The following is a 22,813-nucleotide window of genomic DNA, read 5'->3' as shown; positions in this document are numbered from 1 at the left end:
ATGGGATCCACGCAAGGGTACTGAGGGAGTTGATGGAAGAGCTCACTGAGCCACTTTCCATCACTTACCAGCCTGGCTAACTGGGGAGGGCCCAATTATCAAAGTTGGCAAATGTGATGCCCACCTACAAAAAGAGCTGGAAGGAGGATCCAGGGAATTACAGGCTTGTCAGCTTGACCTTGGTGCCAGGAAGGTCATGGAGCAGATCACCCTGAGTGCCATCACACAGCACACACAGGACAACCTGGGGATCAGGCCAAGCCAGTATAGGTTTGGGAAAGGCAGGTCCTTCTCGACCACCCTCATCTTGTGCTACCCTGGTTTTGCCTGGGATTACCCATGGTTGAGACAAGAACAGTTTCACAGTTGAATAAAGATAATAACAATACTAATACTAATAAATATAAAGGGACCTAACAAAAAGAGAGAGAGGAATAAAACCTGAGAAAAACAAATAATGCACAGTCAAACTGCTCACCACCCACTGGCCCATGCCCAGCCAGTCCCTGAGCAGCAACTTGCCCCTCCTGGCCATTTATATACTGAGTACGACATTTTCTGGTATGGAATATCCCTTTGGCTAGTTTGGATCAACTGTCTTGGCTCCTTGTGCACCTCCTCACTGGCAGAGCATGGAAAACTGAGAAGTCCTTGAGTTAGACTAGTCGCTACTTAGCAACAACTCAAACACTGCTGTGTTATCAACATTATTCTCATGCTGAATCCAAAACACAGCCCTGCACCAGCTACTAGAAGGAAAATTAACCTTATCCCAGCCAAAAGCAGGACATGTGCTTAGTGGGTGAGTTTGTGGCTGTTGTCTGCAGAGCCTTTAGTAAAGCCTTTGACACTGATTCCCACAGCATTCTCCTGGAGAAACTGGCTGTGCACAGCTTGGATGGCCAAGAAGGCCAATGGCACCTGGCTTGTGTCAGCAGTAGTGTGACCAGCAGGACCAGGGTAGTGATCGTCCCCCTGTGCTGGGCACTGCTGAGGTCACACCTCAAACCCTGGGGCAGTTCTGGGCCTCTCACAAGAAAGACAGAGGGGCTGGAGCGTGTCCAGAGAAGACAACAGAGCTGGGAAAGGGTCTGGAGCACAAGGAGAGGCTGAGGGAGTTGGGGAGATCAGCCTGGAGAAAAGGAGGCTCGGGGGGACCTTCTCACTCTCTACAACTCCCCTGACTGGGAGAACAATTGGACTCAATGGTCTTGGAGACTGATGACTTTCACAAGTCGAGTGTAGGGAATACCCAAACCCTAATGACTTCCTGCCTCCAAGTTCTCCAGCTCCTCTGTACCTTAGCAAGCTATTTCTGCGTATCTGTCTGTATCTCACATCAGAGATACACAGTCTCTTTGATTTCTTATTAAAGTGGTCTCTGGTCTCCCAATGTGTTTGTACTGCTGCACTGAGGTTTTGGAAACCACTAATCATGAACACCCTAGAAACTTTACCAGGAATGTGCTCAATTGCATTCACAGGCTCTTCAGTCCTGAAAAGTAGTATTTAAGCTGAACTCCAAGAGAATTTTTCAAAAAGCTACATTGAATTCAATTCCTGACACACTATTAAGAATTATTTTACACATGAAGCAGCTTAATATGATTTAAAGGATGTAGAACTTTCCCATAGGGGGAGAGAAGCAAATCCTCCGTGAGATGAGTACCAACACAGTTGGTACTGAGGCTTACAGAACTTTGATGTTAATGAATGTGGATGGGTTGTAGAGATGGGAGAAAAGCTGCCTTTATCAGTTGTCCCAGTACCAAGCTGATAGCCATTGTAAAACTGCTTTTTAATACAGCTGTGCAGCTTTTGCCAGTAAGCCACAGGTTTCCATCACATGATCAGGTGAAAATGTGCTTAACAAAGACGTGAATATGCTCCTTTGTTCATAACAAACTTATCACAAGACAGACAAAGCTCAAATTATCACAAGAGGGCAAACGTTTAGCCAGCAACTTGTCAAAGCATTCCAGCCTGCATCTCACTGCTGAACAGACCAAGAAAGGAAAAAAAAAATATAATCTAGTTGAATACCACCTTCTACAAATAAGTCAGTTTGCTTTTTTGTAACTCTACATCTGGAGCCTGTTTGTTTGGGGCATAAAGAAAAGAGGAAAGATATTTGGAGACACTTTAAATTGCTTCACTTCCTGCCGTGAATGACTACACAGTGATTTTGTTAGAAAAGAGAAAACAATTCTTTCCCATGCTCCCTGGGAGAAGGACAAAACATAACCTGCTGAATGTGCAGCAAAAAAGACTTTCGTTCAACAGTAAGAAAAAACTGCTACTGATAATAAAGTGAAGCCCAGGGATAAGGCAGCTGTGGAGTTTCTGTTGCTAGATTAGAGTAACACCCCTGGAGCACTGACCCAGGCAGACCAAAGCAAGCACACTTCATACTGCTTCTTCCGGTCTGGGTAACATGAAGCTCATTGAGTGCTGAAATGCCTCTTCCTGCTTCCATGGACCACTTGGAACAGATGAGTCCATGAGCTCCTACAGCCCAACAGGTCTATAGGGCAGCTGGGTACAGTGCAAAAGCACCTGGGCACTGGGGACTTACCCTTCAGCACAGACAGGGAGAAACAGCATCTCACAGTCATTCCTAAGAGCTGTGTAAAATGTCAAACCCCCTTGTTCCACAACCCTTGCCCTCTCCAGTTTCACACTGAAACAGCTGCTTTAATAAGACTCTGACTTCAAAGCACAGTAAATTAAGCTCCACATAGAGTCCATTCAGCTTTTTGTTTAATTTGATAAAAGCTCATCAGACCATTTAAGTTACCTTCTGGTCAATACTGCCTCAAGAAATCTGCAATTCAGCTACCTGTGGTTTTTCCAATATTCTTGTAAACCATTACTGACAGAACCTATTGGCCTGCAATGCATGTTCTTTGGTAAACACTGTTTCAGGGCTCAAAGTACATTCTATACCACTGTGATTTCTTTTTCTCTAGAAATCTTCATCTGGTGGGATTTTTCTTTCCTCTTGCTCTAATGCCCTGGGATCACCATTACATTGACAGCATTTCTCCTCTATTTTAACCTGATGACATATCTTTTAATTTCTTTCTAAGAAAAAGGGATTGGTCTCAATAACAATAAGCTCTTGACTTGCTGGTTAGGATGTTGGACTGGGCTTGAAGCAACCTAGTCTGATGGAAGGTGACCCTGCCATGGTAGGGGGTTGGAACTGGATAAGCATTGAAGTCCCTTCCAACCCACACCATTCTCTGATTCCATGGTTCTATGACTAATTCTAGGCTAGACAGAACTACTGTTGAGCTGGATACTTTCAGGTCTATTGACAACGAACAATAAATACACTGACCACAGCCTGTTGCATCCCAGATGATCCCAAACACTGGGTCCCTCATTCACCATCAAAACTTGCCGCTAACTGTGCCAGCAACACTACATAAAAGTTAGTTAAGAGGTGAAAGGGAGAGTAACTTCTCCAAGTGAAATTGCAAGGAAATTAAGGGAGGTAGAGTATATTACTTCATGGAGAAGTTGGCCAGAAGACTGAACAGCACACCTTTTTATAGCCAAAAGCCCTCTGCAGGCATCTCATCTAAGCATCATTGAGAGAAAGCAATGCCTGGCCTAAGAGATTTGACAAGATCCCGAGACAGTGATGACAATAGAAAAATACACAGAAGATTTCATTTTAAGACCTCTTCCGTGTTTCTTATTTAAATAATCCCTCACATCGGAAGAAAAAGAAATCCAGTGAAACACAACATTTCAAGAATACAGAGGACCAGCCTCCTCATCCACCTCCCTCTCACCAAGTATTGACCTTGCTGCCAGGAAAGTAGCTTTCAAAGATCTTAGATTTCCAACCACATAATTCCAAATTAGGACATTCAGAGGGGGAAAATGGTTTTGTTTTTATACAGTGACCACAGGAAGATGAAGAATATCCTATATAAATGCAGTCCTGATATAGCAAAGGGGATAACTCCATTTTCCACTGGCACCCCAAAGTTTTAGAAATGTGTGCACAAACCTTATTAAAAAAAAAAGAAGGTGGCTGTTTGAAGCCTTTAAATCCCTAAAGACAGACAAAAGAAAACACAGGACAAAGTAGAAATACTATTGATTATGCATAATTGGTATAATTAATTTGTAATTAGTTCATTAAAATATATAGGCATTGGAATTATGCTTGTACATTTCTGGGAATATCCTGCAAGTCACTTGGGATATGCTTATCATTTACTTGATAGATGAAACATTATTAGAAAGACAGCCCATTAAAAATTAATATGCCAGAGTAATAATTTTCTCGATCTCAGCATTCAGTTTTCTACGCACTCAGATTCCTGTTCTACTTCACAAAGAGTTTTTATTAATTCTGTTTCCCAGAGCGTGACTTGAGAAGCACAGCATTTAGGACAACTGAGGCACAACATCCTTTGTGCTGAGCATGCAGCCAGTTTTGAGAAACAAAATGACAAATAGTATAAATTTTTTGCCACAAGAGCTTTCAGCACCACATCTAATTCTATAATCAAAACTAAGATGGAAAGGTGAAAAGCCTTGTGCTTCAAAACAAGTACCAAACATGAAGAAACTTCCAGAGCACTGGAACCAGCCTGGTCTCTAATTGCCACAGTGGCATTTCAAAGGGGGCAATAATAGTGCATCACCATTTCTTAACTCTCATGTCACTCCACTATTTCTACTGATCTTTCTGAAGTCCTTCCAATATGTCTGAAGTGCCATTTCAACTAACAGCTACAGAAATAATTTGATCTTAAAACTGCAGGATACAGTCACATCACCTCCCAGTTGGGTATGTAACATCAAATTTTCCTTAAATTTCTGTAATGGATGGGGAGTCAGTCCTTGTGTGTGTAACTACCAGGAACAGGAACAGGCCTTCTGCTCAAAATCTCCTCTTAAAAAGTATTTTCCTCCCCTCAGTGAACACTAATGGGAGCCTAGAAAGGCTGGCCTCACTGATGATGAAGCCAGGCCATGAGAAGACCCATCTTCTCTTTAAAAAAATCTAAAAAAAATTAAAAATCATATTACTCATAAGGAGCAAAATCAACAGTGGATATATAGTGCAAGTATATGCAAGTATCATTTGCCATTATAAGGTTTGAATTTTCTCCAGTAAAACAAAGAGTATGTGCCTAAAACAACACCTTTCATTTTTTAAAGAAGGGTCTCTGGGTCGTTCAAGCCACTGTTAAATACTGCAGTAATTCTGTGCTTCTCAGCAAATCTGCTTTAAGAATTCCAAACACTCTCCCAGGAACCATGTACAATTTTTATTCCTTGCCTCCAATCTAGCATGGACAATTATTTATTTTCTTTGCCTTGCACTCAAGGATGTGATGGATGTTATTTACATCAACACACGCGCACAGTCACAGATATCTCTCTATAAAAATTAATCTGCAGATGATGAAAAGTGTAAAAGATCTAAAAGGCAAATCCCAAACAAAAGAGCATACTTTATACATAAATATCTTGAAATTATAAAGATCTGAGATTAAGTGGTTTACCACTCATTTAGAATTGATTAGAATGTATTTAAATTTAGCTGAAAGTACCACAACATTGCCCATGTATTTGCATCTGCGAATAAGTAAATAAAAAGCCTGCTATTAAAGCCTTCATTAATTCTGATTATATGAGAACTTAAAAGCAAATCTGTGTATTACCACTCTGTAAAGACTCCCAGCAACTCTACAGTAAAGCTGGCACTGCAACACAACATGTGTCAGCGAAAATGACTAACAGGATCTATTTTCAGTAATCTTAAATCACACTGGTAAAATATAGAATTAATGGTTTTGCATAATACTTCAAATATTTTTTCTTCTAATTCATTCCCAATTCATGCCTTATTGTATCAAAAAGTGAATTTTATATCACTTGACATTTATGCACAACAGTTGAACACATTTCATTAAACTACAATGTTTAGGCAGCACTCAGATGTGATGTGTATATTATTATAAAGACTGATCCAGCTATTTTATTTCCTTATAAATATGATGACTAGAAGTTTAAAAAAATATATCACATTAACTAGAAACACTAAGAACATGTCATTCTGACTACAGATTTTGAGAGTTTCTATATATTTAATTGAAGCCAACATTTTTGAAAGAAGGATTCATTAATTTTAGTAGAATTTTCCCCCAATTAAAGACCTGTCTGTTGATTTCTAAGGAGTTTAACAATTAAGGATAAAATCAACCCCAACTAATAAATAAAATAAATGTATTAAAGCAATTTTGTGTCTGCAGAAACTTGAGTTTGCAACACTGATTCATGTGTCAGCCCTGATATTCCCTTTGGACTGTGAAGGACGGTCCTGGTAAAGCTCCTTCTGCAAACTCTACTTTTTCAGGGCTTGACTCAAAACCTGAGTGAATATTTCTGACTTGAGTGGTACCGAAGTTCCCAGACCAGCAAGGGTCTATATTCCATTTATACATGAAAGGAGATTTGGAGTATTGAGGGGAGAAAGAGCAAAAGACCCTTTACATTTGGTACATATGAAATGATGCTCCAAAATCCCAGAACGCGCACTTGCCACTCTCATAGTTGAAAAGTCATTCCAAGTAAAACAAAATGCAACAAGAACCAACCTCCTCCAACATTTAGAAATAAAACTCAGAGTTGTAAGGTGGAGTTTGATTAAAGATTTTGCACTCAATCACATCCAATAATCAGACTGATTTAGAACACTCTATACTTTATAGAGTTGGCCTCAAAATAAACTACTTTTCCCTATAGTTTCTAGGCCCAAGGTCCAAATCGATTACCCGGGAATCAACATTACAAAACATTTTAAGGCACCACGCAAGACAAAGGATCAAAGCAATTTTTAGTATTTAGTTATACAGAAAAGTATACCTGATAGTCTAAAATGCTGAATCCTAAACCATTTTTGTCTTTCTCCAGTTCAATAACCTTCACATCAGGAGACCATAATGCTAATTCTCCTTCTTCCTCCTCAGGGTTAGAGTCTTCCTCAGGTTTCACCTGAAAATTAAAAGCTCTAGTTAAAATACTATTTTTTCAGTTCTTTAAAAACATTATTCCTTCTATATTTTGATTATTAATGGTGCATACATGCCCTAAAACATGACCTTTTATGGAATTAAAACTTCATTAAACATTATGAATATGGTTTGCTCCAGCTTGCTGACTTGAGTACTCCCCTGGAACCACGTTTTGAGCATCAGGGTCCAATCTGGCACACAAACATGCATTTATTAGTCTAATTAATTAATTGTTATAATATTACTAACCTGTTACATGTTGATGAACTTCAGTTGTCCCATTAGATGCATAAAGGAAAAATAAATAGCATAAAAGATTTAACCACAGACAGCTAATAGAAAGACCAGACTACCAGAAAAGATGAGAAGCGAAGCTGTAAATACTTTTGCAAATAGGAACAACCACAAGTGTCATGTTTTAGTTTGAGACTTTAAAGCTTCCACAATGGAAAGAAACATTAGGTTTCATTTTTTTTCCAGTTCTATAAAAACCTACTCAGAACATGAAAGCAATCAGCTAATGGTGGCAAGGATGTGATTTAGTATAATTCAGAGCTCTCACTCACCTATTAAGTGTAGGAATGATGAATGGGATGTACAGAGTCAGCAATGCAGCTCCATGATTTACCTACCTTGTCTTTATAGAACAATGAAGTTTCTCATGACCAACCTTTATAAACTCAGGAATATATGCACTTTTTTAAAAAGTTACTGTCCTTTTTCACAACTGAATGACAGAAGAAGTCTACCTTTTGTTCTGGAAGGGAAACTCCCACGGTGGGCTCATCTACAAGTGACTCACTGCCATCATCAAAGAGTCGTCGACAGCAAACCAGTGTAAATGGGGGTGGCACCTCCTTGAGGAAAGTGACTGCCTCCCGCCGGGATTTTCCATACAGCTGGACTCCATTTACCTATACAGAAGAGAAATACCAAAAGAATTAAAGGATATCAACCAGATTCTTTTATTTAGGGTTTCCCCGCCCCCACATATTTCTTTCCCCACCTGAGTGTGAAAGTCTAATTTTACCTGGGGATTCTGGCACAGCTTGCAAAGTTTTATTAACTTCTGAAGAATATATAGATTATTATAAGACTTAAACTTCATCTGCAAGATCTTGTAACTTCTGACTGCTGCATCATGTCTCTTCAGCTTCCTCAAACCTCTTTTCTGTGCAGGGCCAGGAGTTGGACTCGATGATCACGATGAGTCCTTTCCAACTCAGCATACTCTCTGATTCTATTTTTCCTAGCCTAAATCTTTCCTGGAATTCTTCTTTCTTTCTCACCTGTTTCTTTGTTGGGGAATTTTTTTTAGCATTAGGCTTATTGTGTTTGAGTTTAAAAAGAAAAGATTTTAACTTTTCCACAATATTTTAAGAAAACACAGGTTCTGAGCTCTAATCAAAAAACTCAAGTCAGAACTAGCACAACTAGTTTAACAGTTGGACTCGATGAGCTTAGAGGCGTTCCAACCCCAATGACTCTATGATTCTAACTTTGCCAGTTTAAAATGTAACAAAGTGGTTGAAACTAAAACAGATCCTACAGAAAACATCCAGGGATGTTTATATAGTAGAAAAAGAAACCAACTGCAGTAAGTAATTAATCAGAAAATCGTGACAAGGTTCAAAGCTTACCATCTGATAAGCTTGAGATCCTGAGTGACAACAGAAAACCATAAGGCCATTGTTAATGGATGTTTTAAACCACAGACTTTGAAACAGAAAAAAAAAGAGATAGACAGATTAGACAGATAGACAGATAGACAGATAATGCTGCTTTAAAAATGGGATACTGCAATTGTACTTTTTTGCCCAGAAAAGCTGTGGCTGCCCCATCCCTGGAAGTGTTCAAGGCCAAGCTGGACAGGGCTTGGAGCAACCTGGTCTAGTGAAAGGTGTCCTTGCCCATGGCAGGGGGTCTAACTAGGTGATTTTTAAGGTCCCCTTCAACCCAAACCATTCTGTGATTCTACTTCCTCAGGAAAATAACATGCAATATCCTGAGGGTACATCTATTTGGACCACAGGGGTATCCCTAAACACAAGAAAAGCAGAATGTCAGGAGGTGTCAGTGATGTGAACATCAACTATCTTGACCAGCACTGCAGCCCCAAAGGAGCAGGAATTTCATCTAATTAGTGCTATGGACTCAATCCCAATATCTCTTGTGTTTCAGGGATTTCTTTCAGGCTGCCTCAAGTCTGCTCTCATGACCAAATGTCCAAAGTTGCTGGAGTGCAACCACTGGTTTAGGTGGAAATCCAGCACACATCATCCAAGTCGCTCCACAACAGGAACCAAAGCACAGTAAGTGGGGATAATTGAAGATACTCTTCAATACTTCCCTCCACACCCAAACTGCAGATGAACTCACATTTGATCCTAGAAAACAGAGCATGAAAACGTGCAATGTACATGTGCACACCTCTGTACAATGAGGCAGAGTCTTTCCACATACTTCTCAGATCTTGCTGTTTAGAATTCAATCTTATGCAAGGCTACACAGAAAGCTCACTTCAGCCAACATTTTCCTCCTGATCATTTCTACTTTTTCCTCCCCCACTTTATGCTTTTTGCAGTGTAAATTTAGTTTATACTGCTGGGAAACATAAAGTTCTTCTCACACTATAGCCCAGGCAAGGAGAAAAATTGAGAGTGGTGTAACCGGCCTCCGCCATGGTAAGATGAACTGCTCTAGGTTTTTTCAGTAAGAATTACAGCAAGTGCTGAGCTATCAGACTAATCCATTAGTTAATTATTTAAGAAGAAGGATCTACGCATAAGGATTTTTTAATGCATTGAAAGTGGCAGTGTGTGGTGGAAAGTTACCAGCACTTCTCAGCATCCTGTGATTGATGGGGAAGAACTACCCTGCACTCCCCAGCAGACATGGGGACTCCCATTTCTTCTTTGGCAACTGCCAGAAATCAGCTTCTAAGCAGGCAAGGTGCCCTACACCCATTCACTCACCACCCCGCTCCAGTGATTTGTGCCATCAAATAGGAGTGAAATTTTACAACAAAACCAGAAGGACACAAAGCCCTTTACTCCTAAAACAGAACACAGTGAAATTACCTAAAATTAAGGTCAGGGGAGGAATATCATGCATCCTATCATAATTCAAACACATCATTAAAAATAATCAACATTCAACTCTACTATATATTAAAAAAAATTCCTTGCCAATCACATTTTAATCCCAACCCTATCAGGCCCAGGTAGGGCTAATTGTTTGGGGAATGGGGCTGTCACTTTTTCCACTGCAAACTCCTGCTTAAGGGGATTTCTAACTTGGCTGCAAAAACATACTCTGGGCTAAACCTGGCTCATAAAGCTTTGGCCCCAGAGCACATTTTTATTTTGTTGGGTTTTTTTTTCCAGTTACAGTGTAGAAAATAATTTATGCCCACTAGGTCTGGACATACCTGTGAACTTAAATGTAAGTAATACATAAATAAACAGTAATACATAAAACTGTTAAATATATGCAATAAAAGTTTCCTAAGTTACTCTATAGCACTGCATTATTGTTTTTTGTATATAATTTTTTGTTTAATGGCCAAGGAATTTAAATGATACTTCCAGCATTCCATTAATCCTTTCCTTCAGGAATCAAGATTTCCTCCATTACACCATAAGAAAATGTTTTAGGTCTTAGTGATATCAGTATGAATTTTTGATGTTAAAAGGTGAATAAGTAAAAGCAAAATAGCTGTACACCTAACAAATCAATCTTTACGAAGGCCTAATTCTGTTCCCATTAAATGTTCTTTGCATCCGCTAAAAAAGGTTCAAATATTCCACAAAGAGCAGGTATTCAATAGGACATCTTTTCACTTGCAGGCTGAGATACTGAGAGATACACGTACACACACACACACACACACACACACACACAAAATAGGTATTATTTTAATATTTTCAAATAATTATTTTACCTGAGCAAATAGGTCTAGTGTGATTCTCATAAGTTCAAAACTGCCCCAATACCTCTCTATACATATTTAAACAAACTGATGTACTTGCTCATACACACAAATGTGTTTCAACACTCAGCAAGCAAGTTATAATGTGTAACTGGAACCACTACTCCTAAGACTGTTGTAAATTTTTTAGGAGTGAAAAATATTCAGAAAGATTATCCACCACAAAAGCTAATACCAGATTGTGCAAAAGACTGAGCTACAGGACTACAAATAATTCAACACAAATATTATCTGTGCCCTTATAACTCTTCATACTTGTGTTAAAACATTTCAGAAAAAAAACCCACATGAAGTCACTAAGAGGTCACAAAAATCTGATATTTTGTCCAGAAAGGAGGAAGGAAACAGGAAAGAAAATGAATGTGAATTCCAAAGCACTACTCTGCTTCCACAACTAACTCTGGAATACTCCTATTGCACACACAGAGCCAAATCAGAATTTAATACAAGCATTTTGAAGAAGGCCAAGCAAATAGGAAATACATCAGGTTCTATTTTGGGGCGGGTTCTGTTTTGTTTTTTACCTCCAGAAGTTCATCCTCCAGTTGCAGAAGACCAAGTGCTGCAGGTGAACCATCTGAAGTAATGGATGATATATAATGATGTCCATCAAACGTGTCAAGCTCAACACCTAATCTCCAAGTGTGGATGGGTAATAGCTGCCAAAAGAGAAGTATATATATAAAGTACAAATCTTATCTACCACAATTTAAACACATTTAGGATTCAGGAACTCACCAAACTGAACTAAACACACAGTAAGATGATTAAGTCTTCATGGTGACACCGCTGGCACTACTGATCAAGTATCTATAATTTCTCTTTTACAAACTGTTTGCACAAATAAAAAAACCCAGTCTGCTTTTTGGGGGCAAAGGCAATTAGAACTGTATTGGGGGGTGGTGGAGTTGTATTAAAAGGTTCATTTGCCCATGTTAAGAAAAGGTATTGGATCAGTCCAGAAGATAAGCAGAATATTGGCAGCCTTTTTTTTGGGATAGAGCCATAAACCCACCAAATTCCTGAAATGATCTGGAATTGTGTCATGTCCTTCTAGAATTACTCTGCCAACGTATATCATGAAGGAAACCACCGTGTAAATCATACCTTTGAGTACTTCTGGAGCTCTGAATCATCTGTAATGGGCATATCCACATTCACAACCTAAAAATTGGACATCAGAACATTTTTCAATAGCAGGATAATAAAGACTTTACTGGAACCATGAATTCTGGCAAAAAAATACTTGTGAGCAAAATAAACTACACTTAAACAAAGTCACATGGATGCAAAATAATTTTAAACAAATGTTAGAAAAATCTTTCAGGCGCAGAACATTTACAAGTAGGAATGTGGTGATTATGCACCATTAGCAGACTCCAATATTATCCTATTTCCGAAGCTCAAATGCCAATTTTAGTCAAGTTCAGTAATCCTGTGTAAGCACAAAATGCCATTATGTTTGACACAAATACCCAAACGGACTTGCCAACCAGAATTTGAAAGTACTATAGTTTAAGTTATTACCTCAGGCTATATTGCAGCCATCTAACATCTAGATTAACCCACCATCTTCTGCAGCATATTTCTAACATGGCTTGAAATACATGAGTTTAATTACCAAATCTGACTGTAAAGTGGAGTATTTAAAACAGTGCCAGGAAATCCCTTCAGTATATTTTCATTTTTTTTTAATATTAATAAAGTAACTATGTCCATCACCAGTTTTCTTGTAGTGTTCTTCCTTAACACAACTGAGTTATCAGTAATCTCAAAAGGTTATTTAGTCCAATTTTGAATGCACTAAGATGACACAGAATCATAGAATGGTTTGGGTTGGAAGGGACACTAAAGATTATCTAGTTTCAACCTATGGCCCAGGGCTGGAGTTTGGGACACTGAAGTGGAGTATGTTTGGCAGGAAAGCTACACTTGTTAAACCTGGAAAATACATAACCTTACAAAAAATTGGGCTATTTTCCTTTGGAAATTACTAGTTTGACAAAGTATCTATGAAACAATACTAAGCCTCAGGTTTTTCTTTTGGATTAATTTTAAATAGGGCTTCCAGCATCTTGTTTTCCAGTACCTAGGTTGTTTTTCCCAACAGACAGAATCCAATTCATGTCTATCTAGTTGTAATTAAATGAATCTATGACTGATACCTCCTCAGCTTGACTGCTCATGCAGTACATGGCCACAAACACTACCCAGTCACACATCCTTGCCCAGGATTTCAGCTCCTTGCATTGCTACCACAAAGGATCAGCAATACATAAGCCATGAGGGACACCAAGCTCTCTCTTCAAACATCTATTTCCTCTGAAAATAAATCCTCTGAGACAATACTGCAGGCACCTTTAGGGTGACTTTCTGGGAGCTGCGCGTAGGAGTGAGAATGGTGTGACACAGGGACTGGTATGTCACAGGCTGAAATCAAACTGAACATTGTTACTGAACACAACTAAGCCAGAGGAGAGGTAGGTACAGGCAACAAGAATCACAAGATGACTTTCAAAATGGGGTGCCACAAGAGTTTCCTTCTTTATTTAGAAAGCCCAATTGTTACCATTTTCACTTCTGACATTTCACTGGCGGCAGCCAAAGAAGAATTAGAAATGGCCTGTTTCACCAGCTAAGCAGGTTTTCGTCCTCTGTGGGAAGTGTGATGGTGCTAAGGGAAGTAATACCAGCCTCTTGAAATGTAAGGATGGGAATACCAAGCAACTGAAGTGGGCAGCCAAACAGATTTATTGCATCATGTACATAATCTTACACGAACCTCAGATCTTAAAGGAGTGCTAATGGAAAAGAAGAGAAGCGAGTTTCTCAAGGCAATTCTTAAAGCTACTTTAAATCTTCCAGCGAGTGACTGGAACGATGGCTACTCCAAGTAGTAAAAATAAGTGTCTCTAAATCAACTGGACAAGCATTGCAAAGACAAACAGGGCATTTTCTTGGTGGTGGTGAGAATTTTTTAAGGCTTTGGGAAGAACACTGGCTGAAGTCTTTTATCTCTAATTACTTGCTCACCCAGCACTGAAAAGCAGAAGTGAATTACAATTTCCATCAACTCCTCATGACAATTCATCAAAACAATCTTTTGCTTGGCAATTGTTTAATACAAAGTGAAGAAATACCTAATAGACACTGGCACCACAAAGTTACACTACTGAGAATTACTTCCTATTTTCCCAGCATGTTTGAAAATCATTCTTTCATTCTTCAGATAAAATTGTAAGATTCTTGTGAAAACAGGAGCCCTATCCTGAGCCTTTCTTTTCCCCATGTACAACAGAACAAATAGATCATGAATGAAATAATAAAAATGCCACATATTTTAAGTGGCTGCTATGATGCAGAATTAAAAGGACAGCTGATTTTCTGAAATCACTGTTCCTATGTACTATAAGAACAGTATCTATATAAACAAAATAAAAGAACAACAAAAACCCCAATTCATTATAACATATATTTTAGCTTTGATGTTACAGGACAGAAAATTTGATGTAACTGATCTGTTCCAAACACTACACTGTTCTATAAACGGCCTGTAATACTAAGTTCACAGATCTGTAATTTAAGGAAATAACATTCATGATGTAATTTATTGAAATACAACATACCATAACTTCGTATTCTGGTCCCAACAGGTTTTCCCACTTGGATTTTAGTTCATGTGCTGGAGGAAGTGGGACTCTTCCTAAATATGAAAGTGAATATTAAATTTACAAGCATATTGTACATTCAGAAGCACATTTACTTCTAAATACTTCAATAAAAATTCAGTGTAAATAGAAGATTAGAGGGAATAATCCCCAAAAGGAAAGTGCATTAAGCTGAGTCTATCAAACAGCACAAATCAAAAATGTCTTTCTTAGGAAAACAATGCAAAATGTCAGCTCCTGCTAACGTGTGATTTATTCAGCTGAGAAGCAGAAGAGGTGATGCTTGATGATGAGATGCGAGTTCTGTACCATACAGTACTGTAAATAAATCATTCTTTCAGGCTGCAAAAACAAATTTCACACGACTTCATAATTTGCTGCTATAAAAACCCTTTGCCACTCCAGGGAAACATCATCTCCCACCCAAATGAACCCCCTTAAGAAGTAAAACACCTGACAAGATATTGCTGTTATCGAGGGGCTGTGTCAGCACAATGCAGGCACAGACTTTATTTATACATTTGGCAGGTATAAAGGCTTGTCTACTTTAATTAGGCCAGTAAGTAACATGAGCTTTAATATAAGCTCCAGTTCTAAACCAGTCTTCCGTGGGAACTTGGCTATCTTGACATTTATATCTTTTCAGCTTTCTTACTTATGCAACCAAGGCAGTATTACAGTCATGTAAGACAATTTGACAGAGCTAGACAGCAGAAAATGACTGGCTGCCCTGCGTTTGACCTCATCCAGAAGCTCAGCTCACATATAAAGTTCCAGGCCAGAGCAATGTGTAACTGGTAAGAATCAAACTCCACAGCAAATTCCATCCAGCAGCTACAGCAGCAGCAACTGGGGGCTGAATTACCAAAACCTGTTTTTTTTCCCCCCTGAATGACTGCAGTAGTTTGTCAGATGTCTAGACAAGGCACAGACCACTCAGTATTGCTGATGCGTCACACCGAAATTTGGAATGTAAATCACAAGCTCACATTTTGCACACAAACCAGTGAGTAAAATACCTCAAGGGGGGAAGTTTGAAGTCCACCTACCAGCAACAGCCTACACAAATGACATGTCAAGCTGCCTCTGCTTTCAACACCTTTGAACACTGCAAAGATAAAGCCTTGCTATACAATCCTCATTACTTCGTTTTAAAAACTGGATGCTTTCCACTTGTTAAAATAAAAGATAGAAGTTAACTTCTACAACAACAGAACCCATCACTGTATCTCTTCTGCTCACTTTCAGTCATGCCAGATAGGTAAATTCTGTGTGATCTGCACTGAGAAACCACCTTCCTCAGAGCCTAACAACCAAGATTTCACTTGGAAATATCCAGAGCTTCTTTAACCTGTAGGTTCAGAGAGATACAGATATTCCAGAATTCCAGTAAACCTGATAGCTATTTTCTGCTACCAAAAAGACACCCCACCAAGATTAAAAACTTGAGTTTGTAAATACAGGCCACAGTTCTCTCTGAAATAAATTATCTCCTTAAAAAAAAAGGGCAGACAAATTGTCCTGAAATTCTTTCCCTCATTGAAATTTAATTAAAGTTTCTAATGTGAACCTTATTATCAAGCACAGGCTGATCACTATCTTTACTTCCCAACTGTAGCAAAACCAGAACACCAGTGCATTCTTCTACTCTTTCAATTTGCAGAAATACATAGGGACAAAAATTCCTTAGTTTGTCTTTCTGCTATTAGAAAGTTACAACAGCGTGAACACACAGGACCTAAGCACCTGCAATCCCCTGTGCAGCCAAATATAGATTTGAAGGTTCACCAGGAGTAATGAATCTCAGGGTCAAGCTCAAAGTTCACAGTGTAAGCTGTGTTCAGCTGGCTGAATACAGATTTTTTTGTCACTTCCAAAACACATTACCAAAATCTATGAGTTGTTCAGAGCAGGTGCTGATGCACGTCTCCATTTGAAGTTTTCCCCTTTCTTTCTTTCAAACACTCTTTGAAGTCTTTGCTCGTAACTTCCTCAGAACTGTGGAAATGTTGGCTGAAGGGATTTGGATTGAATATATTCAATTCCAAAGCTATCACTCAATTCACTTGCAATGTTCCATTTTCCCCAAACAGCTTTTTCCACATGGCAGCTAATAGGAAGTTTCTTTCTAGTATCTCATCCAGCTGAATTTCTCATGACCTGACATATGTGCCATGTCTTTTTATAATGTACAAGGACTCAGAAAACAAAACCACACCACCACTTCTCAGGGACAGCTTTCATTAGCAACTTTCAGTGTATTTAGTCTGTCCTTCTGCCTGTGCTTCCGTAAAGTTTTTCATTTCTAATTACCAAGCATCAAGAATAAACCAAAAATGCATGGGAAAATCATATTTTCTGGTCAAAATTGGGATCTTTTCTTCTTGCAATTTCCTCATGGTTTAGCAAACTTACTAATGCTCTATCTTTACCTGCCCTACTGCTAAATCTTTTTCCCCAGACACCTTCAAGCTCCTGACTCACATCACTGTATGTCTAGGTTCTGAGTACTCCTGCAAGGCAAGAGAAAGCAGTTCTGAAGCCTTGTTAATTAAGTTAATTGTTTCTATGCTGCTAACACAGAGTTTCAGGCCTCGTGCAGATTGCATCCTAAACCATCTTGCCTTTGTAACAGAACTACTTAAGCATGGTATTACCTGGTCAGAATTATTATTTAATACCTCCCCAGGAAACACAATTTAATAAGAATTTCACACAACTGGGCTTAAAGGGAAGTAATACACATTTTATAAAACATACCTTTTACATTAAACTTTTAAAAGCATTTCCAGAGTTTAGTCAGAGCCTTAAATTAGCCGTATTTACTTTAGCACCATTATAATGAAGTGCCCATCACCACGTCCAAAATAAGCACCTATCTTTGGAATTGAAACCTGGCCATTAAATTCTATTCTGAGGTGAAATCTTATACATTGTATTTCTGCAGGAGTAAAATTTGCAACTTAAGTATTTCGACTTTTTAACAGAGGCACACGCACTTTATAGTTGCATAAAGCTTTTGCAGAACATTGTACCTGAAAGTTTTTCAGAGGGAAAACCACAGCTTAATTGAGCAATGGGACTTGCTTCCCACGGCACTAAATGCTCCTGATTCGTTACTCAGTTCCAAAGCCTTGCCTGTGGCATTTTCCTGCTGGCCAAGGAGGACCAGTACAGTCAATGGCATCAAGGGCTGTATCCAACTACAAACAACATCTTCAGTGTTTAAATTCTGGTATTCCAAGACATACTGCATGCAAACCCATCATCCTGTACTCTCCAAGGTAAGGGGAGCTTGGATACATGGGAGAATAGGAAAACCTCCTAGTATAGGTGCTACATCATGCTCTGGGGAATGAAATGCAGCTCTATCACACTGCCCTTGCAAGGAACCACCATGAATCCAATACACCTTGAGACTAACACAGTTTGTTACCTTCGAGCCAGGTAAAAGAAATTTTAGTTCCCAGCATAAGCTGATCCCAGCACTGACACACCGTATTTGCACAGCACCAGGTATTGGGTAACAAATCCCTCAGAGAGTTCTCTTTGTATCAGAACAGACACCTGTAGCCTGTGATAACCCAACCACCAGTGGCAAGGAGCTGATTACAGAGATATTGTTCACTTCAGTAGAAAAAGAAAATACTTTATTCATAGGAAGTTCCACAGTCAAAAAAGACTATGTAAGTGATACAGGACAGCATGTGTTGCTCTTTTCCAGCCTCTGCCACAGCAAGTCTAAATCCTTCTGGTTCTTCTGCTCCTAAATACATCCTCCTACTCAGCCCTTAAGTCATCAGTCCATTGTAACTACAAATCAATATGTGCTTTCCTACTCATACAGCTAAAACAATGCTTTGATAACCTCAACTCTCAGCTACTCAACCGCCTCTGTTCTGGCTGCCTACTTCTGGGAACACACAAAAGTCACAACAAAGGATGTCTGGTTACAAGGCTTGGACAGAAAAGTAAAACAGAATGGAATATAGGAACTGCTACATTTCTCTTGTTTCCAGGTTGTCTTTAATACTGACAGATCTTCAACAATCATAGCAAAATTGTTATTCATTGACAGCCGTAATTTAGAATCCTCTATTACATCTACATATCTTAGAAACTACAAGGCATAAGGATAATTTATGCTGACTTTAACACAAGCTGTATAAATTCACCCAGAAGTTCCTGTAGAAAAGCCCAGAAATCTGTAGGGAAATTGAAGCGTGCCTTCTGGAAAGACCTCCAACCTTGATTCCCAAGTCAGCTAAAACCCAAAGCAAGTCTTTGTGACCTGCCCCTATTGTCCATTTGCCTTTGCTGTTAAAAACATGCCTAATTTGAACTCCAGTTATCAGGTCTTTATGTCTAAGACACAAGTTCTGATGAAGTTACTGCAGTGTCAAAAGAGGAAACTGCAACAAATGGGCATTAGGGATGTTGTACAGGAAACCAGAAGAATATTATGAAAATAGTCCGCAAGAGTCCAAGGCCTGGGAGGGCAAGAAGATTTCAGAATCATTCAGGTTGGAAAAGACTTCTAAGATCATCAAGTCCAACTATTAAGATGGATATGAGTGAGGTAACACTGGATCAGGAAACAAATACGAACTCCTGGGAGTTCCATCTCCTGATGCTGCTCACCCAGCATTGTGGTTCAGGGCCCTGGCAGCACAGGAGGATGAACAAATCTTCTCTCTCAGATGACTGCTGGCAGGACACGTCAGGTCATGAGAGCAGGACCAGAACTAGAAAGAGGACTCACTGAACTTTCAGCTCTATAGAGTCTATGAGATCTGTTACAGAGTACTGAAAGGGCTGCACCTCCACTGCCTATAACCTTAAAAAAACCCTCCCAAAACAAAGGGGATTCCTATTGACTGGAAAAGGGCAAATTTTACACAAGGAGGAATATCCAGAGACTTACAGGCCCCACAATCATGAGAAACTTCTTGGAATCCATTTCCAAAGACACAAATGAAAACAAATCAGGAACAGGCAATATAGGTTTGCCAAGTAAGTGACCAATCTGACTACAAGACAGCAATGTGGATGAAGGTGTAACACACTTCAACTTTACTGAAGCTTTCGACACCATTTACATCAGCATTCCCATTTGGAAACTGAGGAAACATAGGCTAAATAGGCTGAAAACCAGATGGAGCACAGGGACCAAAGACAGCATTAATGAATGGCTTGGCACCCAGTTATGAGTGGAGCTGAATATCTACAGGGCTGATGTGATCCAGTGTCTTCATCAGTGATCCCCATGATGACACAGAATGCACATTGTGGGGACAGGGTGGGGTGAGAGAGTCGATAGATCCAACAGGTAGAGTTTTACTTCTGAGGGAACTGAATAAAAAGCATTACAAGGTAAAAGTTGAAGATGGAATAAGCCATGACAGCCCATCAGTATTGAAAATGAATTAAAGACAGTCCCAAGGCTCAGAAGAGACACTGCAAGATATCCTATCTACCTGCTTTATGTAGACTCTGCTGCTTTTCACTTTGAAGATTATCCTTCTGTTCTTGTTTTCCCTCATTCTTAGTGTCCACACTAATTTCAGTCTCTACAGCTGCAGGGGACACAAAGACTGGAACAGTTGGCTGCACTGTGAGAACAAATGAAAAAAACCAAATCATATGCTGCAAAATATAGGAAGTAGTAACAACACCTCGTTAATTCTGGGGGGAAGGCACTCAATTTTCCTGAATTTCTTGGTTTTTTGTCTTTCCATTCCTTCTGAAGTATCTCATTTTCTACAGCGTGCTTTTACAAAATCTAGGATCACGTTGTATCTAGTTCTGAATTGTTAAATGAGGTAACTGTAAATTGAGTGAAAAATAAAATCAGTTGCTAGAAAAAAGAGAAAAAAAGGATTACCTCTATCTGAAGGTCTTTCTGAAGAAATAGTAGAGGAAGGTTTCCTTCTAAGTAAAGTGAGACGTACAGTCTGTCCTGTGTTCCTCAATACCTCTACCACTTCTTGGTTGCTATAATCCTGTATATTAACCCCATCAACCTAAAACAAGAAAATTGTATCAAAGAATAGTAATTGTTTTCCATTCTTAGGCTATGTAGTGTAGTATCATACACTGTAAGCATCAGCCATACTATTTTGTGCAGGAATTATAGGGTTATTCTCCCAAGACAGTAGTATTTGCAAAACAATCTCATTAAATCAGCTACATTTCACTAATGAGATAATATTTTCAAAATGCATTTTAAAAGGAAACAAAACAGTAATTTCTTGTCTTCATGGGGCAACCACAAAGCAGAATTTTCTAATCTGATACACATATGCACAGATTTTCCCTGATTTTTTTTTGTTTACAAAAACCAGTCTTGACAAGGATTGTGGATTGAAGCTCCCCAGCAGAGCAGTCAACCTGGAATTCTGTTCAGTTCATTATCACTGTTTTCTCACAGATTTCTAACATGCCCCAAACAAGTCTATATACACATCTGTTTGTTCAATCTATTCTGAACAGTCCAATTCTTACATTTTCAGATATTTTAATTTACACCCAAAATACTCTGTTCACCTCACTGTCAGATCATGCATCAATAGGAGCTTTTCCTGCGATAAAATGTTGTAACAAATTTTGCTCTCACAAAGGAGAAGCTGACTTTGGAAGGTCTGGCATAGCACACATTTTAAAAGTAATTTAAACTCATATCTCCATAAATATTATCTCTTAAAACAAAAGGACTGTGTAATTCATTCCTGCTTGTACTGTGAATGCAAAATTGGCTATTATTCAATTCACTGTTATTCAACTTTTTTTCCCCATTTTTCTACACATAAAGCTTGGGATTTTAAACCTAATTTGTGACCATTAACATCTTGATTGCATCCACACTCCACAGCCGTTAAGGACCATAAACAATGTACCACATCTTGCAAAATCTTAACTGTCCTCACGCAAATCACATGCAATTCAATTGGAAGTTAATGCTGCTCATCTATACTGCAGGCCAAAAGCCAAGATTCTCCACTCTGAAACACTTTAATCCAAATGCTTGCCTCTTTCATAGTTAACTACTATTTACTACTTCTTTGAATATAAAATAATACTTTAACCACAGCAAGCCAAAGCTCATTTCTGTCACAAATCTACCTAAACAAATACAAACCACCAAATTATTTCTTCTGCAAAGCAGAGGAGGTTTAATTAATTTTTGAAAGTCTCTACTACGTTGTTCTTTTAGCACTGAGATGTGTAATGAAGTACTAGTTCTACAGCAATATGTAAGAAGAGTATTTTACTTACAGCAACAATTTTGTCATGGACACGAATTTGACCATTGTGGTCAGCAGCACTACCAGGTATTATATTTTTCACAAAAATCCCTGAAGGTTCTCCTGGAGAGGACAGAAAGAAGTCACTGCATTAACCTAATCTGTTTCTTTTCTGACTAAGATTTTTAATTCCAGCCTTTTTCACACACTTTCTTCTTTCCATAAAGTGATGATTGTGTAAACCACCAATATTTGCATGTTACCACTCACACAACTTGACATGAAATGACTGAGGATCTCTGGTGGAAAAACCAGCACTGACACAACCACCTGTACACTGACCTCAAAATTCTTCCCTTAAAATGGCTCACAAAAGGCTGCCTCCTCCATGGATTCATCCTTGTGCTTACCCAGGCTTTAAACCACAATCACTTAAATCCATGCTGCATTTGATTTCAATAGGACTAACTAAGCTAAAAGTAAAGTACGTGCTTAAGGACTTTGATCAGGACTTCAATCATCTTACAGCTAAAGAATTTAGTACTTTAAATCTTAATGAAGAAGGATTTTTCTTTTTTTAAAAAAAGAGAAACATGGAAATCAGAAAAGCCATCCTTTGTCATGTCTGATGTTTGATTATTAATTCTAATTAGAACAAGGAAATAAAAACAAAACAGTAAAAACCCCCGAAACACTAACACTTCCACCAACTCACGCTAAATAAGAAACACTGATCTTTAATTCTGGCAAATCTTCACACCCCATCCATCCTTTTCTGGACACTGACCTTCATCAAACACCTGCCCAACATGGTTTGTCTATGCTCTACAAAACCCCTCCACCAGTGCTTCAAACTCACCTTTT

At 38.8% G+C, this 22,813-nt stretch overlaps 1 protein-coding gene across 5 annotated transcripts in view; it reads right to left on the bottom strand.

The window, feature by feature from the left end:
* The window catches only part of PATJ (PATJ crumbs cell polarity complex component), a 145,256-nt gene that overhangs the window by 103,631 nt on the left and 18,812 nt on the right, over positions 1–22,813 (bottom strand). For 4 of the 5 annotated variants that reach the window (XM_027748746.2, XM_027748747.2, XM_027748745.2 and 1 more), the window contains exons 10-17: positions 21,981–22,072; positions 20,590–20,728; positions 20,183–20,317; positions 14,664–14,740; positions 12,145–12,201; positions 11,562–11,696; positions 7,796–7,960; positions 6,898–7,026 (exon numbers count right to left, since the gene is read on the bottom strand). In XM_027748746.2, coding sequence (XP_027604547.1) covers positions 6,898–7,026; positions 7,796–7,960; positions 11,562–11,696; positions 12,145–12,201; positions 14,664–14,740; positions 20,183–20,317; positions 20,590–20,728; positions 21,981–22,072 — 929 coding nt within the window. The remainder of the gene's footprint in view (positions 1–6,897; positions 7,027–7,795; positions 7,961–11,561; positions 11,697–12,144; positions 12,202–14,663; positions 14,741–20,182; positions 20,318–20,589; positions 20,729–21,980; positions 22,073–22,813) is intronic. The other variant, XM_027748744.2, reaches the window with a different exon arrangement.

Source organism: Pipra filicauda, unplaced genomic scaffold, assembly GCF_003945595.2.
Source record: "Pipra filicauda isolate LSUMZ 115617 unplaced genomic scaffold, ASM394559v2 scaffold19_size4547281_pilon, whole genome shotgun sequence".
NCBI classification, from domain to species: domain Eukaryota; kingdom Metazoa; phylum Chordata; class Aves; order Passeriformes; family Pipridae; genus Pipra; species Pipra filicauda.
The sequence above is the reverse complement of the archived record's forward strand: the minus strand, read 5'-3'. Positions and strand labels throughout refer to the sequence as shown.